Source organism: Cetorhinus maximus, chromosome 10, assembly GCF_964194155.1.
Source record: "Cetorhinus maximus chromosome 10, sCetMax3.hap1.1, whole genome shotgun sequence".
NCBI classification, from domain to species: Eukaryota; Metazoa; Chordata; class Chondrichthyes; order Lamniformes; family Cetorhinidae; genus Cetorhinus; species Cetorhinus maximus.
Window position 1 is genome coordinate 12,744,460 of NC_135888.1, and position 19,639 is coordinate 12,764,098.

The 19,639-nt window shown below is 42.9% G+C and overlaps 1 protein-coding gene across 1 annotated transcript in view; it reads right to left on the minus strand.

Annotated features, from left to right (window-relative positions):
- Positions 1 to 19,639, minus strand: part of c5 (complement component 5) — a 152,545-nt gene that overhangs the window by 3,882 nt on the left and 129,024 nt on the right. Inside the window, exons 32-39 of the mRNA XM_078549969.1 lie at positions 13,971 to 14,055; positions 13,238 to 13,289; positions 7,399 to 7,501; positions 7,236 to 7,310; positions 6,238 to 6,343; positions 4,125 to 4,211; positions 3,568 to 3,657; positions 2,382 to 2,465 (exon numbers count right to left, since the gene is read on the minus strand). Of these exons, the coding sequence (XP_078406095.1) occupies positions 2,382 to 2,465; positions 3,568 to 3,657; positions 4,125 to 4,211; positions 6,238 to 6,343; positions 7,236 to 7,310; positions 7,399 to 7,501; positions 13,238 to 13,289; positions 13,971 to 14,055 (682 nt within the window). The remainder of the gene's footprint in view (positions 1 to 2,381; positions 2,466 to 3,567; positions 3,658 to 4,124; positions 4,212 to 6,237; positions 6,344 to 7,235; positions 7,311 to 7,398; positions 7,502 to 13,237; positions 13,290 to 13,970; positions 14,056 to 19,639) is intronic.

A 19,639-nucleotide genomic window follows, 5' to 3' on the forward strand; every position in this document is an offset into this window, starting at 1 on the left:
ATGTGAACATCGCTGACAAGGCCAGCATTTGTTGCTCATCCCAAATTGCCCTTGAGAAGATGGTGGTGAGCCATCTTGAATCATTGCAGCCCATCTGGTGTAGGTACACCCATAGTGCTATTAGGGAGGGAGTTCCAGGATTTTGACCCGTGACAGTGAAGGAACAGTGATATAGTTCCCAGTAAGGATGGTGTATGGCTTATGGGTGGTTGTGTTCCCATGCATCTGTTACCCTTGTCCTTTTATGTGGTAGAGGTTGTGTGTTTGGAAGGTGTGGTTGAAGGAGCCTTGGTGAACTGCTGCAGCATATCTTGTATATGGTACATACTGCTGCCACTGTGCACTGGTAGTGGAGGGTGTGGAGGTGTAGAGATGTTGGATATCCATTGTGAAGAGGAAGCAGTTTGGGCTGGGGAACTGGAAATTGTTGAAATGTTGCATGGTGCCAGAAGAATTGCAGATGTAAGTGGAAAGGGAGTGGATAAGGGGAGAAACATAGAGTCAATATAGGAAGAAAAAAGTTCAGTGGGCAAGGAACAGGCTGAAACAATAGGTCTATCAGGTCAGTCCTGTTCTTGAGTGTTGTTGGAACTGCACTCATTCAGGCAAGTGGAGAGTACTCCATCACACTTTTGACTTGTGCATTATAGTGGACGAGCTTTGGGAGTCAAGAGTGAGTTACTCTCTGCACAATTCTGAGGCTCTGACCTGTTCTTGTAGCCACAGTATTTATATGGCTAGTCCAGTTCAGTTTCTGGTCAAAGGTAAACCCCAGGCTATTGATGGTGGGGGATTCAGCAGAGGGAATCCCATTTAATGTCAAATGGAGATGATTAGATTCTCTCTTGGAGATGGTCATTGCCTGGCACTTGTGTAACGCAAATGTTACTTGCCAATTATCAGCCCAAGCCTAAATGTTGTCCAGGACTTGCTGCTTATGGAATATGGACTTCTTTAGTATCTGAGAAGTTGTGAATGGTGCAATCAGTAGTAAACATCCACACTTCTGGCCTTATGAAGGAGGGAAGGTCATTAATGAAGCAGCTGAAGATGGTTGGGCCTTGGACACTATCCTGAGGAAGTCCTGCAGCATTGGCCTGGGGCTGAGATGATTGGCCTGCAACAACCGCAACCATCTTCCTTTGTGCTTTCCCTCTGATTCCCATTGACTTCAATTTTGGTAGGGCTCCTCGAATCTACACTTGGTCAAATGATGCCTCGAAGTCAAGGGCAGTAACTCTCACCTCACTTCTTGAGATCAGCACTTTCTGTTTGGACCAAGGCCTGAAGTCAAGTGGCCCTGGAGGAACCCAAACTGAGCACTGGTGAGTAGGTCATTGTTGTGTAAGTGCCACTTGATCGCACTGTTGATGACACCTTTCATCACTTTGCTGATGATCTAGAGTAGACTGATGGGGTGGTAATTGGCCAGATTGAGTTTGTCCTGCTTTTTGTGGACAGGACATACCTGGGAAATTTTCTGCATTGTAAGGTAGATGCCAGTGTCATAGCTGTATTGGAACAGTTTGGCTCTGGACGTGGCTAGTTCTTGAACACAAGTCAGGACCAACAGCCTGTGCTGCATCCAGTGCCTTCCACCATTTCTTGATTTCATATGAAGTGTATCTAATTGGCTGAAAACTGGCATCTGTGTTACTGGGGATTCAGGAGGCCAGATCATCCACTTTGCACAACTGGCTGAAGGTGGTTGCAAATGCTGCAGCTTTGTCTTTTGAACGGATGTGCTGGGCTCCCCCATCATTGAGGATGGGGATATTTATGGGGCCTACTCCTCTGGTTAGTTGTTTAATTGGCCACCACCATTCATCCAATATGAAATGCACCATGGTATAAAACCTTGGTTGGGACTCATCCAGAATAGTGTTCAGTTCTGGTTCTCCTCATACTGAGGTATACTTTTGTTGACACAGCGCTCAAAAACCTCCCAAGTGATCACTCTACATCTGTGAGTTCAGATAATGATTTTCTTGTTGGGAGGGGGGTGGGGTATGGTATTCAAACGCACAGATTATTATAGCCTATCTTGCCCCTCACTTTGGTGTTGAAATACCTATCCCTGCTAATTTTTAGTGAGCAAAATGTGGCATATCATGTATTCATTTCCACTTTTTCCTCATGTCCTCTTGCAAACAGGGCATAGGTCACTGGATGCCATTCAGGAACTTGATTTTTCCTCACCCTAGCCTGGAAACACTAAGCACAACTGTACCTCCTACACCATTGCTCTACTGAAGACAACATACAACAGGTATCTTCCTGACCGATAACTGTCAAAGCACCAAAGAACCTACATTTTTTTATTGTTGGGTGAAGGCCTTTGTGAACATATAGACCAAGTATTATGCAAAATAAGTACCAACCTTTCATAAATATTTCCTGAATTGTGGCGTTGTATTTGATGAAATTAATCTGTTCCTCAGAAGATAAAATTTGCACTTTGTAGGCTGCATAAAACAAGATCAGTTTCAGTACTTTTAAATATTAATATATTCTTGAGAAAACAGGGCATAGTGGAACTTTGTTCTTGTATTTGTAGAACTTAAATTTGAATTCAGCGAAATCAAGAGGGTTGAAGGTGTCTCATCCAGGATTGCTGTTGAATGGATGTTGTTGTCATGTTGAGAGCTTAAGGAACAGCTTCAGTTCTTTGATCAGTTGTTCCGAAACTATAGCCAAACACTACCACACTATCTGTTGAAGCATATTTGCATTGCCCATTACACCAGATCACCTCTATAAATCATTGCAGAGTCAAGAGTTTTCTTGGACTTTGTTTAAAATCTTAATTAAGCTTCAGAAGAAATTTCCAGCAGCAGAGATGTGCAACTCTATAATAATATTTGATAATGTCATTCTCCTGATTACAAACCGGGATGAAAATTTAGCTCCTAAGTGACATAAATTTGGACAGTCTAAATCCAGTCACAAGGGGATATTGTTGTACAAAACCATACTGCAACAGAGGAAAAGTACATGGGAAATGATATTGTTATGGTGGGGAAGTAGGGACTATTTTGGAGTTAGAGAGAGGTATTTTGGGGGTAACAAGGATATGGGGAGAGTACTGCATTGCATCTTATCACATCTGATGAGAGTTTTTAAAGTTGTGACAGCCATGATACAAAAAGTGGAAATTATAAAATTCTGCAGTGCTATAGAGGCCAAGCAATAAATTAAAAATAATTTAACTTATAACCAGAATATTCTTCAAACTAGAATTCTAAGTTAAATATTCTATTTTATTTGAAATAAAACATGGTAAATTATATAAATGATTTAAGATCTTCATTTACATTACAGTCTTTCCATAGGTCACAAAATAAAACAACTATTAAATGTAAAACAGGATCCTATAATTGGCTTGTAGGCGTATATGAAAAAAGAGAAAAAAAGTGAACCCTAACGACTACTGTTTATGCCAAATGGCTTGGAGAACTTAAATATGTTCTGTTTGTTGGAATTGTAGCTTTGTATCATATACGCTAAATAATAGATTGTTTTTCATCAATAGGAATGAACAGCAAGTCAAAATTTCAAAATACTTACCATAAACTGGCCCTTTATTGCATACAGCTCCATGTTTATCATGGGCATTGAGAGTTATATCTAATGGTGGCTGCATTTCACTGCACTCAGCTGAACCATGAAGAAAAGATGAGAAAATATCATTGTAAAGAGATTAAAGAAATACTACACATAAAATATTATCACCATTCTATTTACAATAGTAAGTAAAAGTAATTTAACTTATATCCAGAATATTCTTCAAACTAGAATTCTAAGTTAAATATTCTATTTGATTTGAAATAAAGCATGGTAAATTATATAAATGATTTAAGATCTTCATTTACATTGCAGTCTTTCCATAGGTCACAAAATACAACAACTATTAAATGTAAAACAGGGTCCTATTATTGGCTTGTAGGCGTATATGAAAAATAATTAAGCAGAAATGTAATTTATGTATATAGGAACTGAAACTAGTATTTAATTTTATTTATACTGAAGTGCCATGGCTTGCTCTATGGTACTGTATTTTTACATATAACTTCCTATTTAATACTTATAAATATAACCAACCAAATAAGACACAATTTTTTTACCTTTCATACATTTACATTCATCTCCACTGCAGAGCTCTAAAAGCCTTTTATCTCCAGCTGGGTTGTAAAAGATAGTGCATCTTCTGTCTACAGAAATAAAACAAATGGGATTTCACATCTAATATGTTTTAGTATAATTCCAATTAATCCTACCCTGACTGAATATGGCAATCTATTATGTCATGATAATGATTTGATTTCATATTAACAACTCATTTAGGTATTTACCGTTCCCTCATCAAGATACTTGGCCACCAAATTTAATAGCGGCTATAAACAGTGAAAATAGAGTTAAAAGATGTTGAAGGTAATTGGAATATGCAATTAAGGGTTTCATGACCCAGTTGATTTCATAGTGATAGCTGGATTAATTTTAAATCCCTACTGAAATTAAAAAATAGCATGACAACATTCTGAGCTACCAATCTTTCAAGTCAATATAAGATATACTGTAAACATCATGCAAAACCTGAAGCATATCAGACAGTCTAAAAAGTAAATTACATATCTTGATTAATCATGCTCCTCTATGTACCACAAGTTCAACCCAGGAATACTCCAAATAGAAGAAGCATCAAAATGTTCTATACCAAAATCATTCACGTGATGTTTGTCTGAAATTTCCACTTGCACTATATTTAAAAAATAGCATTGTAACTACTCAAATAAGGTAAAGTTCAGTCACTATAGCTGAAAGCATATTAGCAGAGAACATGTAAACAGTGGATAGATTTTCTTGTTAGGATAAGGTCCTTCTATGTGACCATGCCAAATGGTTCATATAACTGGCAACAGGATCCAATCCAGGATTCTTCAGGCTCTTAATGTTCTCATGCTGATCCCTTTAAATTAATTGTGTGGGTGACTCTGCAGGATCCTTCCTGATAATGTCATGATCCTTGACACCTAATCAGACTTTATTGCAGGATGCTCCCAGGAATGGCCAAATACTTGGTGTGATGCCTCAAATTGGCAGTGGTGCATCTTGTGATGATTGTCTTGGAAGTATTTTTGTTTTCAGCTGATGCAAAGGTCTCATGAACAGGGCTGCAGAAGTTTGTCACGCTGCCACTTTTATTTCTAGGTTAAATATTAGTGGCATGATGGATCACTTTAAAATGAAAGCACTGTGACAGCTGTTTGGAAAGTGAGTACCCACTTGCATAATGCAGTGCTGGCGGTCGCAAACAAGCTAATGTAGGGTCAAATGGGTGCAGTCTATAATCTCATGGACCTTAAAAATCCTGCCACTTTGTAAAATTCTGTAATACCTGCAATTCCTTGTCATGTTGCTGACAGGGGGTGAAATTGCTTGAACAAACAGTTTTAAAAAATCATCAGTAATTTGTTTAATGCATCTAATGGCAGCTGATTGGCTTACATTATTGATGTTCCCAGTAACAGCCTGAAATGATCCAGGAATATAAATTTTTTTGGAATTGTCACCTTGACAGCTACTGGTAGTGCCATTCTTGTGAAAGAGTATGTCTGCAGGTTACTTTAGAATAGACAGTACAGCTTCCATCATAAATCAGAACCTCCATAGACAATTGAAGCATGCGTGTCTCTGTCTGCAGATAGTGCGTTGGGTGCACCCTGACCTGTCTGGCAACCCTTTATGGACTTTCACCTTTCTCCAAGAAGCTCATGTACAAGAGAATCCCATGGGAAAACCCACTCTCTTGTGGTCAGATATGAAAAAATGACGAGGGCTGCACAATTGCCTCAAAGGCTAATTATCATCTAAGTGGCAAATAAAACCTAAACGAAATAAAAATAGCTTCCAAATATTCTGACTAATTTGATAGCACTTTTTAAATCTACTTCCATAACCAAAGAACCCTATTAGTTTATCCTGGTAGATATATGAAACATGTTATGTTAGCAAGAACAATAGAAAATTGCAAACCAGTGCGCATTTTTAGCACTGCTGAAAATCACTACTGGTATCTTGGACATGGTGCATAATAGGAAGAAGATCTGTAAATATGGATATCTGCACCTTTTTCTTATCAGTTACTCCCACTTTATGGCCATTTATTGGATGTCACTAATTTAAAGATGGTTGGCTGATCTCTATTTGTTTAGGCATAATGGAATAGCCAAGGCATACCTGGTGAATGATAGCTATAGACTGTGAAAGGAACTGAGGTTATCATTCCAACTTTCATCATTTCATAAACACGGAAGCCAACACAGAAGAAGTTCTCTGATGGAATCTGAAATAAAAAACAATGTAAAGTGCAGGTTTAGGACTTGCAACCTTTTGCGGAATCAATGGGGGTGAAAATCATCTTGGATGATAGCACAGAACATTTAATAGAGAATCAACAGTCTGCTTTACACTCTATTTGATTTTATTTACCATTGATGGAAAATAGAAAATAAAGGTTTACAGGACAGAAATGAATTTTTATAACTTTACTTGACAAAGGTGGTCTAAACTTAAAATTAAAATTTCTCCTTTTCTGAGGTTCAGGTTAAGATACTTTGTCCAGATAAAGTAGAGGAAGTCCTCATTGCATTGGACCTATATCTCACTCAAAATAGATACAAGAATGCTAGAAATGGGTTACATTTTGGCTGGGATCCCTAAATGAACACATCTGAGGGGTTGGCCATTTAGGAGTGAGATAAAGAGAAATGTTTTCACCGAGAGATTTGTAAATGTCTGGTGTTCTCTACCAAGATGGCTATGAATGCTCAGTGAATGAGTATATCCAAAACTGAGATCGATGGATTTTTGGGCATTAACAGAATGAATGGGGATAGGACAGGAAAGTAGAGTTAATGTAGAAGTTCAGCCATGATCTTATTGAGTGGTGGAGTAGGCTTAAGGGGCCATTTGGCCTACTCCTGCTTCTATTTCTTATGTTCTTATCTGGAATGTTGACCTACCAAGTCACTGCATGTGTATTTTCAGCAATTTCTAGTCTCAGGATTCACATTTTTCTTTGCTTTCTTGACATACTTTACACTGAATGTGTAGCACTTGTAGCAATCACTGGAATGAGAACATTTGTTGCTCATCGTGGTAGTCCTTTACCTAAATCAGTGCAAAGTTTAAACAGGAAAGAAAGAAAACAATAATGGAATTTTCAAATTTCTTACTGCATCCATTTGAAGAATGACGCTTCTATCTGATATTCTGTAGTCAGTAATCAAGCCATCAACTCCATATAACATCTGAAAAATGTTGGAAACAAAGTTTATTATTAGAACCATTACATTTTTAAGATTTAAATATAAAACAACATATTTATAAGTGCTTAACTATTTTTAAATCTTCCTCTTCCGGCATTAAGCCTGTGTTCAATGTTATCTCCATTACAGAATGATCCGATTCCAATACAAATTCTTCAGATCGAGGGATATATCTAAAAAGAAGAATTAAAAGTCATTTAATAAGTCAAACTGGCAGTCCAATAAATAGTTCCTGCTGCCTATTTGCAAAATGAACTTCTGATATTTTAATAACATTGGGCTAAGTTTTCAAAGTACTTTATAAAATGTACAATGAACGTGCAACTGACAAATGAGTTCTATACAAATCTGGAGCTGCCTCCTACTTTCAAAGGTCTTGGCAGAATTTCAGTGTCTTTGCTAAGTTATTCCACTGGAAGGTTGAGAAATGCTGCAAGTTGACAAATTCATTCCCACCAGCATCAGTTCGGAGAATTTTTGTCCCAATATAGAGGCGAGAACTGAAATGGATGGGGATGTAATTTTCTACTACTGGGATGTAGGCTTGTTTGCCATCACCATCCCATCCCCAGGTCATTTTCCCAGAATCAGGGGCAGAAGGGCTACCTGCCTGCAAGCAGCAGGTAGCCAATTAACACAAAAGCAAAATACTGTGGATGCTGGGAATCTGAAATAAAAACAAAAAATGCTGTAAATACTAAGCAGATCAGGCAGTATCTGTGGAGAGAAACAGAGTTAATGGCTGGAATCTTCCATTCTGGAGTCTAAGTTCAGTGACTGGGACGGAAGTTGGAGTGATTTTCGCTGGGGGCGGGACAGCTGGCCATGCACAATCTTGCACTGGTCAGCTCATTATCTACGCATCTGTGCAGAGCACAGTGAATCTCGTGGCAGGGGTGGGTAGGAAGTCGTCATCCCCGCCATTACCTTATGGGGTCAAGGGTCTAGGTTCCAAATTTAAAATGCACCTGGAAGGCCATTCACTCACTGCAGGCCAGGAGCTTCAGTCTGGCGGTCCTTAATGTCCCAGAGAAGAAAACAATGTGCAGTTGCATAGTTCAGCAAAGCCTCCCTGGAATCTCTCCTCCAGGCCGTTCAGGAAAGGCGGGAGGTGCTGGTTCCCTGGAATGGCAGCAGAAGGATCTCCGGTCTGACCAGGGCAGCCTGGACGGCAGTTGCAGCGGAAGTTAATGCCTGTGGAGCCCAGCACAGAAATACCCAGCAGAAGGTGGGAAGAAGGTAAATGATCTGCTGCGCTCCACCTGGGTAATGCACCATCTACTCTCGCTGCAAACGAAGACTCATAAGGGCATCAGGCAGTCTAAGTCTGCGAGTGCACAGGGATGTCAGACAGGAGTTTGTGCTGCAGCACTCACCAGCAGATGGATCATCTACACTGAATGTTTGCCAATCTTCTATCAGTCGCAGGACATCCTGCTTCTTTAATCACTTACTGGGGAGGTGCTCAGCAGCTGCCATAGACATGCATGCTCCTTATCTGCTCATTCAACCATTGGGATGACAATCAATCCTTCTGTCTTTCTGTAAGAGAAGAACACCCACAACAAGCAAGAGTGGTCCCAAACTGGAGGTGGAATTCCAGACATTTGAGTCCTCAAACCTTTCGAGGAGCAGGCTGCTGAGATAGGTGGGGAGGAGCAGGACCGTGCTTGTGCTGATGGCAAGATAGGACTGCATCAATCAAGGTACTTTAGAGAAAAATATCATGCCTGTAACCAAAAAGGAGCTGGGGCCTTCCAGCCACCAGAGGACAGGAAACCAAAAATTAAGTAAATGTTTGGCAGATTACCCTGCCTGGAATCTGTTAGCTATCAGATTGAAATGGGTCTGTATCCCATGCTGTACCCCTGCTATGGCATTTCCATGTGGCCTGGCAAAATCCTGGCCCTCGTCAACTCCATCCCCTTCACCATCTTAATCATTGGAGGAGACATCTCAGTCCTCCATGTCTCCCTCAGCCAAGGCACCTCCCCTTTGTAGCGCGAGGTTCTGCAGAGTGCAGCAGACAACAATGATCCGGGACATTCTCTGTGGTGGGTATTGGAGACCCCTGCCTGAGTGGTCCAAATATCTGAACCTCATCTTTAGAAGACTTATCATCTGCTCAATCATGGACCTGGTGGAGGCTTGTGTGGCACTGTAGCTCTCCTCAGCAGCATTCTGTGGACGGCAAAACTGGCATCATCAGCCAGGTCTTCTCCCCAAGGAGCCAGTCCAGCAATTGCTAAGATCCTTCAAAAACATGTGGCACCTGGGAGTGGGTCATAATGTAGGCATCACGAGAGCTCCCAGGGAACTGAGCACAAGCATGCCGGAATTGCCTTATGTGATCACATATCAGCTGCACTTTCTCCTATTGATAAATGTGACTGGCTATTGCCAGGGAACTCTCATGGCCACATATGTACAGTCAATAGCACCCTGCACTTGCAGGAGACCTGAGATTGCTACAAATCCCAATGCTCTTGTACCTTGGCTTTTGGGATCCAGGTGGAATTGGGAAAATTGGAGCGCTCTCCTGAACAAGGCATCTGTGACCTCCCATATGCACTTGTGTATCATTGACTGGGAGATGCTGCACAGGTCCCCATTGGAACTCTGTAAGGGACCACTGGCAAAGAAGTTTAAGGTGGCAGTGACCTTCAATGCCACTGGCATGGGATTCCTTCCAAGTCCTTGTGGCCACAGGTCTTCATGGAGAAGCTGGCAGTTGTATGCAATCACATTCTGGGACATTCTAAGGCTCCTTCAGCATTGCTTTTCACTCAGTTGTAGATAGCTGCACTGCCTGTGATATACCTGTGGTTGGGCCAATGCTTGCTGTTTCAGTGTACCCTGTTTGCCAGCATGCTGATCTGTCCCTTGCTGATCAGGTCATTGTTCCTTCTGGCCCTGTGCCTACCTGCGACAGGCCCTTCTTCTCATCTGGATAAGAGCCAGTAGAAAGACAGGGTTGCCCTGAGCCTATATCATATAGGCCTCAGTGGATCTGTGAGCAAATTGAAGTAATAAATGTGGCGAGCATATTCTTTGCTGCTTTGCCTCCATCTCAGAGCCACCAAGCCAGTGCTAAGCCCTGTGCCTGGCTTCTGTCTAGACATGGCATCTCCACCCCACCCCTTCCAGGTGAAAAACATCCTGGAGGATCAAGGTGGGTGCTCCTCCCTTTCATACATGACTGCACATGGAGACTTTGCTCTTTAACTGGGGTAAATGAGAGCCATGTGCAGAAACCCTCCTTCTGACACTATTCAGCTTGCTCTCATTACCCTCGAAACTCTATAGAGAGACCATTGCCTTGGCAGCATAAAAAGATTTATCACATAAGCCCTTGTCATCCATGTCCATTCACCCAGGAGGATGGAGGTTTGGAGTCAGGAAATTGCTCCTGTCCACCAGCCATGCCCCTTGAAGACATCCACCTCCCTCCCACCCTTCATCCCTGCCTCTGAAGCAGTAGATGGAAAATCACGCAGAATGAATGGCAGCTCCACACCTTGCTGAGATCTCGATGTTATGAGAACCCTGAATCAAAAACAAACCTGCTGCCATGTGGGCTTCACCAAAGAGAGAAGAACACAGCTGAACATAGTTGTCATTCAGTTGCCTCATGACTATTAGGGGTCCCTTTAATTGGTCAATTGTGCTCACCTTGAACTCCACCCACCTGAAAAGACCCTCCTCCCTCTTCGAGGTATCGCAGTTTTATATTTACTGCATTACACTGTTGAGAATCGAAAAATGGTGCATGTTACCTTTGAGGCGCGCTCTACAACCTTCTACCCTCCCCCTGTCACTCACCAATGCCCCCATCACCCTTGACCCACCCAATATAACCATTCCTCTCCCCTTTATCACTCTTGAACCTCTCCCACACATTATACTCACACCTTTTACCATCCACCTCCACATGGCTACCGTCCCCATGCCCACACTGACCTCTCCCATTATCTGAGTCACCTGTTTCATCCCACTCCCCCTCCCACTGAGACTGTTCTCTCCGCTGCCCAGTACCCTCAGTTCAACCCCTAGGACCCCACCATCAACAGCACTGGCCCCGCCCTCTAGGACCATCTCTCTACTACCATCCTTACCCTGAAACCCCCCCTCCCCACACAGCCACAGGATCCCAGGTCCAATAAAAAAAGCCCTTCCCTCCGTTCCACATCACTGCACTGTTGTTTTCCCCCGTGTGCTCCCTCCCTGCACTGGACAGTCTTTTTCTTCCCTGGACAGGCCCTCCCTTCGCCCCTTCACCTGCCTCTGATGTCCAGCCTCCACTCCACCCTTCCACCCTACCCCTCCTTCCTCCCCTCGCCTGCCTCCCATATCCAGCCTCCACTCCACCCTACCCCCCTCTTCCACCCTTCCCCCCCTTCGCCTGCCTCCATGTCCAGCCTCCACTCCACCTTTCGCCTGCCTCCTGTGTCCATCCTTTGTGCAGCTTGTCCTACTGGCACCTGATATAAGTCAAGTTGTGAGCGGTCCCAAAGGAGGCCAAAGCAGCATCTACTCAGCTCAAAGTTGTAGAAGAAGTCAAACTTACCAGTGCATGCCACTCATGTACAGTCGTAAAATGGACATTCTAATTCCTGATTGGCTGGGAACTTAATTTGGAGAGGGAACTTAATTCCGACAAGGTGGCCTTTTCATGAACATGCATGACGTGCTAGTGCATACAAAAGGGCTTTCCAACACTGTTTGTCGGGGCGTTGGTGGGTTGTCGGGAAGCTCAATCCATCAATAACCTGCCTTTAAAGTCCTGAGGACAGAATGTCTAAAGTTCATCCCGATGTCGGGAAACTGATTTTTGGCCTCACACCAAATTAAGTTCCCCTGCCCGTCAAGCTTTCCGATGCTGGCAGGACTGGAAGATTCCGCTTCAGATCGATGATGACCTTTCATCAGAACCCAATCTAGGGTAGCCAATTAAGGTACGTTAAAGGCCATAATTTTCCCCTGCGGTGTTGGGAATAGGTCAGATGCCTGGACGTGGCATCCCAGCAGCACAGTGGAGGGTCCTATGCTTCAGTAGGGTTGCCAACCCTCCAGGATTGGCCTGGAGTCTCCAGGAATTAAAGATCCAACTCCAGGTTCTCCAGGAATTAAAGATCCAACCCTGGAAAAAAATCATCGGGACATTAATATGATTTATTTTTCTTTTCTTTGAGCATTTCTCTTTAGTTGCTATAAAAATATTGAAAATGGGAAAAAAATGTAGTTTGGCTGACGGTCAAGCATCATCCAATTGATTAATGAATCTTTTTGCTTTCTAATTGACGTAGGATGGTAGTCTGTCACAAGGATGGATGTGTTGGCCGACTAATGGCTGGAGTGCGGGCGCAATTCATGTGATGACATCTCCAGGACTATATCCAGGACAGATGGTATGTTCCAAGCAGACTTTGAGGAACTCCCCTCCTACTTGGCCCCAGCTATAGCTGCAGGCTTTTCTGCGGAGGGCTTTTCCTCCACATTGGTGGCCCGGCAGTTGCGGCTATTTTTTAATTTGAAAGTTTCAAAAGTTGCTGAGAGGGTGCCCTACTGCAGATGGAATGTAACCTTTTTGTCTAAGGTTATTGGGATGAATTCAGACAAAACAAGCAACACAGATTTCAATACAGGTTTTGCAATAATAACTATGCAAATAAAATGCAAAAAGCTGCAAATGCTGGAAAACTGAAACCTAAAAAGAAAATTCTGCAAGCAGTAGTCAGTCAACAGACAAGTGCATCTATCATTAGAACAGTGACTAATTTGTTCTCGCCACCAACGCTGACTGACCTGCTGTCTTTCCAGCATTTTCTGCTCAGAATGTAACTTCACAATTGCTCAGTCATTAGTGCTTCTTACCTCTGTCCCCATATACCCCCCACTGCAAGACTTACTTTGCACAAGCTTCTAGGCGATAAACTGTTTCAACTCCTGGAGGAAGTGTATCTGTATTTAAGGAGTATTGTTATTAAATCAGAAGTAAAAGCTGAGTGAACCAAAGCAAAATTATTCTTTTGGCATATAAGCAATATGTATTTTTAACAAAAGTATTGGTAATATGCAATAGTAGCAGCAGAAAACACATTTTTGCAGACAATAAAACTGAACATTGAACAGCTATAGTGGAATTCACATGCTTGAAATGACAATACAAGGAAACATTTAACAAAACCATGCTTGTTCTTCAAGAAAAGATTGCCCCCTTCTCTTGATCACCCCTCAAAAAATTGCTTATCTCTCCTCCTATTCACACCATTCCCTCCCAGTCCTTTACACTCTGTTCCAAGAACGACCCGTGGGACACTGCCACAACTCAGTGACCCTACATTCAATTGGTCTTAACCGGTGAGTTGTCTGGAAATGGCCAGCAATCATCTACTCGCCAATCTGAAGTAAATGAGATCCAAGGCCCCATATCAGTGGGCCTTGGGCCTACTCGTTCTGGAGCTGAGATCATTCCCTGTGTCCAGTACATGTCAACCATTTTGTCTACATTAAGCAATTCACTAGTAATAATTACTCTTTTATGAAATATCACAAACACAAAAAGAAAATTAAACAAAACAAGATTAATCCTTAAACATATTAATATCCACAAATGTCACCAGGTCATAATAAACTACTGACCTGATATAATTCTTGTGGCTTCTATTGTTAGAGAGAAATCACAAGTTTCACTGGATGTGCCGATGACATAATACACACTCCTCATCTATGTGTAAAACAGGATACAATGAAACAAAGTAGTTTTAAAACATGCAGCTTTCTAACTACTGTTTAAAATAAATTTGAAGCATTTTATTATTTGGAAAATCCAGCAATGTTGCATGATAACTATCGTGTATTGGTTGAATATTGCACATAACTACAGATTGAAGGGGTTTCCATATATTATCCCCATTAAGAATTTTATTCCACTGATCTGCCTGGGCATGTAGGAAATCCGATGTCAGATGTCAGTTTTGTAGTCAATTAAATAGCCAGGAAGCAACTGTATCAATTTTTGTCTGCACACACTGAGTCAATCTTAATCAGGGTAGTGGTGCAATTGTTATAGTTGGTTTGGTGTTCACACCCATGACGCACAAACAATTGGTCAGAACAAAATTTATCTAGAAGCCCCTTCTAGGAAGTGTGCATATTGGAACATTGAGCAACGAAAGGTCAGCCTTAGCTGTGATTCCATTCAATTACTGGTAGACTATGATTGATGGTTCACGCATCAAATGACGACTCATTTTTCAATGTGTGGATAGATGATTGGCCATGAAAAAAATGTTACCACAGTGCTGTAAATACTTGTTTACTTCACCCAGGTCACTGCCTCCAAGAGAGGAATGTTAAAGGGAGAAACTTTGCAACAAAAAGAAAATAACTAAAACAGATTTGTGGACCATGGATCTTAAAATCCAGATCATATGTGATTTGATGCCTATAACTTTGCTGCGCTGGAGGGACTGGGAAGTGAAATCCAAACCAGATCAAAGAGAAGTAGTCATTGGACTGGAATGGAGTGAGACAAGAATGGAATGGCATGTAGCTCTGCTTTTCTCAACAGTCTTAAGTACTGTTCCAGATCTAGTGTGGTCAAGAGTAGGTAAAACAGGGAATGTTAGTTGGGAGATGTGAGAGAAGGAATAGGCTGTTAAAAGAACAAGTAGAAGAACAACAAGTAATGCAGCACGTGGAATCTAGAGGCTTAAAAGAAGAAAGGGAGGCCAAGGTGGCCGGATGGGAGAGAATTTTTCAAAGATAGCATGAGAAGACAACATTTTTATTCAATTTTAACACAAAAGTAGATGCAGAGAAGATTCACACACAGAAACACAGTTCAGAAGAGGCTCTTCGGCACATCGAGTCTGCACCGACACGTGAGAAACACCTGCCTAATCCCATTTACCAGCACTTGGCCCATAGCCTTGAATGTTATGACGTGCCAAGTGTTCATCCAGGTACTTTTTAAAGTATGTGAGGCAACCCGCCTCCACCAACCTCCCAGGCACCGTATTCCAGACCGTCAACACCCTCAGGGTAAAAACGTTTTCCCTCACATCCCCCCTAAACCTCCTTCCCCTAGCCTTGAGCTTGTGTCCCCTCGTGACTGACCCATCAAATAAGGGGAACAGCTGCTGCCTATCCACCCTGTCCATGCCCCTCATAATCTTGTACACCTCGATCAGATCACCCCTCAGTCTTCTCTGCTCCAACGAAAACAACCCAAGTCTATCCAACCTCTCTTCATAACTTAAATGTTTCATCCCAGGCAACATCCTGGTGAATCTCCTCTGCACCCCCTCCAGTGCAAACACATCCTTCCTATAATGTGGTGACCAGAACTGCACACAGTACTCCAGCTGTGGCCTCACCAAGGTTCTACACAACTCCAGCATGACCTCCCTACTTTTGTAATCTATGCCTTGATTGATAAAGACAAGTGTCCCATATGCCTTTTTCACCACCCCACTAATATGCCCCTCCGCCTTCAGAGATCTACAGACACACACGCCAAGGTCCCTTTGTTCCTCAGAACTTCCTAGTGTCCTGCCGTTCATTGAATACTTCCTTGTCAGATGACTCCTTCCAAAGCGTATCACCTCACACTTTTCAGGATTAAATTCCATCTACCATTTATCTGCCCATTTGACCATCCTGTCTATATCTTCCTGTAGACCAAGACACTCAACCTCACTGTTAACCACCCAGCCAATCTTTGTGTCATCCGCAAACTTACTAATCCTACCCCCCACATAGTCATCTATGTCGTTTATATAAATGACAAATAATAGGGGACCCAGCACAGATCCCTGTGGTACGCCACTGGACACTGGCTTCCAGTCACTAAAGCAGCCTTCTGTCATCACGCTCTGTCTCCTACAACTAAGCCAATTTTGAATCCACCTTATCAAGTTACCCTGTATCCCATGTGCATTTGCCTTCTTTATAAATCTCCTATGTGGGACCTTGTCAAAGGCTTTGCTGAAATCCATTTAAACTACATCAACTGCACTACCCTCATCTACACACCTAGTCACCTCCTCAAAAAATTCAATCAAATTTGTTAGGCATGACCTCCCTCTGACAAAGCCATGCTGACTATCCCTGATCAAACCTTGCCTCTCCAAGTGGAGATAGATACTCTCCTTCAGAAATTTCTCCAATAGTTTCCCTACCACTGACGTGAGACTCACTGATCTGTAGTTCCCTGTCTTACCTCTACAATCCTTCTTAAATACCAAACCACATTAGCTGTTCTCCAGTCCTCTGGCACCTCCCCCGTGGCCAGAGAGGAATTAAAAATTTGGGTCAGAGCCCCTGCAATCTCCTCCCTTGCCTCCCTCAGCAGTCTGGGACATAAATCATCTGGACCTGGATACTTGTCCACTTTTAAGCCTGCCAACATCTCCAATACCTTGTCACTCCCTATATCAATTTGCTCAAGAACCCCACAGTCTATCTCCCTGAGTTCCATACCTTCATCTTCATTCTCTTGGGTGAAGACGGATGTGAAGTATTTGTTCAACACTCTACCAATGTCCTCTGGCTCCACCCATAGATTGCCCCCTTGGTCCCTAATGGGCCCTACTCTTTCCCTGGATATCCTCTTCCCACTGATATACTTATAGAATATCTTGGGATTTTCCCTACTTTTACCAGCCAGAGCTTTCTCATGTACCCTCTTTGCTCTCCTAATTGCTTTCTTAAGCTTCACCCTGCACTTTCTGTATTCCACTATTGCCTCCGCTGATTTGCTCCGCTTGTACCTGCTAAAAGCCTCTCTTTTCCTTCTCATCATATCCTGAATATCTCTGGTAATCCATGATTCTCTGGGCTTGTTACTCCTTCCTATCACCCTAGAGGGAACATGTTGAGCCTGTACCCTCCCCATTTCCTTTTTGAATGCTCCCCACTGTTCTTCTGTAGATTTCCCCACAAGTAGCTGTTCCCAGTCTGCCTTGGCCTGATCCTGCCTTATTTTACTAAAATCCGCTCTCCCCCAGTCCAAAATATTTTTTTGCAACTTGTCTATTTCTTTGTCCATAACAAGCTTAAATTGTACCATGTTGTGGTCGCTATCAATAAAATGCTCCCCCACCGCCTCAGCCATCTGTCTGGCTTCATTCCCCAGAATTAGGTCCAGCACTGCGCCGTCCCTTGTTGGACCCTCTACATATTGACCTAAAAAGTTCTCCTGTACACATTTCAAGAAATCTACTCCATCCAAGCCATTAACACTATGTCTATCCCAATTAATGTTGGGAAAGTTGAAATCACCTAATATAATTACCCTATTGTTATTGTTTTTACACACCTCCGCAAATTGTGCACATATTTGCTCCTCACTTTCCCACTGACTATCTGGGGGCCTATAATAAACACCTAACAATGTGGCTGCCCCTTTTTTATTCCTAAACTCTACCCACAAAGATTCATTCGATGCGCCCACCAAGATATCATCTCTCCTTACTGCAGTAACTGACTCCTTAACTAATAATGCAATGCCTCCTCCTCTTTTACCCCCTCCCCTGTCTCGCCTGAAGATTCTATATCCCGGAATGTTGAGCTGCCAATCCTGCCCCTCCCTCAACCATGTCTCTGTGATGGCTACTATATCACAATTCCACGTGTCAATCCTCACCCTTAACTCATCCGTTTTCCCTGTAATACTCCTGGCATTAAAGTAGAGGCCACCCAGCCTTGCCTTACTCCCTTGAAACTTAATGCAGCTGTACTCCCTCTGACTTGATTGTTTTACTGTATTATGATGTGTCCCTATTCTGCTAACATTGTGTCCCTTCTCCCTGCCAAATTAGTTTAAACTCCTCCCAACAGCACTAGCAAACACACCCGCAAGAATGTTTGTCCCGCTCTGGTTCAGATGTAGACCGTCCCGCTTGTACAGGTCCCATCTTCCCCAGAAATGGTCCCAGTGATCCAGGAATCTAAAACCCTCCCCCCTGCACCAACTCTTAAGCCATGTATTCATTTGCGCTATTCTCCTATTTCTGTGCTCGCTAGCACGTGGCCCTGGAAGTAATCCAGAGATTACAACCCGACAGGTCCTGCTTTTTAGATTACTGCCTAACTCCCTGAATTCTTGATGCAAGACCTCTTTCTACCTATGTCATTGGTACCAATATATATCATGACCTCTGCCTTATCACCCTCCCCCTTCAGGATGCCTTGCAACTGTTCAGTGACATCCCAGATGCTGGCACCAGGGAGACAACACATCATCCTGGAGTCACGTTGACAGCCACAGTAGCGCCTCTATCTGTTCCCCTGACTATAGAATCCCCGATTACTATTGCTCTTCCTCTCTTCCTCCCCTCCCGTACAGACAGGCTGCTAATGGTGCCAGAAGCTTGGCTCTGTCTGCATTCCTTGGAGGAGCCAGCGCCCTCATCAGGCTCCAAAATAGAAAATTCAGGGGGTTCCTGAACTATCTGCCTGTTTCTCTTGGACTGCCTAGTGGTCACCCATTCCCTTCCTTCCTCAAATCCCTCCAGCTGCATTGTGACCACCTCTCTAAACATGCTATCCACGATGCTCTCAGACTCGCGGATGCCCCACAGTGTCCCCAGCCGCCGTTCCAGCTCTGAAACCCGTGCTTCCAGGAGCTGCAGCTGGACACACTTCCTGCACACATGCTGTTCCAGGGCACTGGAAATGTTCCTAGATTCCCATATGGAGCATGAGGAGCACACCATGGCTTTGCGCTCTTCTGCCATGACTTATCCTTTTAAATCAATTACTCTCGGGCTCTTCTTTCCTGGTCCTCGTTACTACGAATATACAAACTATAAACCACAAAAAGACCTTAAACTATAAGCAATAAAAGTAGTAAATACTTAACTGATCTTACCCATTACTTACCAGTCATTCCTCTCCCTTGTAGCCTCTACTGCTGCAGCAGGGCAAGACCACTTTCTGAAGATTTAAGAGGTTGGATAGCAAGGAAAAATTTGCAAAGAGCACATCTTCCTCTCTGCACTGAATTCCTACTGTGCCCCAAATTGCCAATACCCACACTCACTCTGGCTGTGTCTCACTCAGGATGAGGTCTCTCCCCTGCTCATGTGCAAGCACACTGATTGTGTTTCATTTTCATGTTGTAGTGAAGCAAGTTTCAGTTGGCCCAACAATAAGTTTCCAACATAATGATCATAGAATCAAAGAATGATACAGCACAGGAAGAGACCATTCAGCCCATTGTATCTGTCACCTCTGGCAGAATGTGGAAAAAGCAGGAACTGGTAGAATTAGCCAATTAATCCCACTTCCTGCTCTTTCCCCAG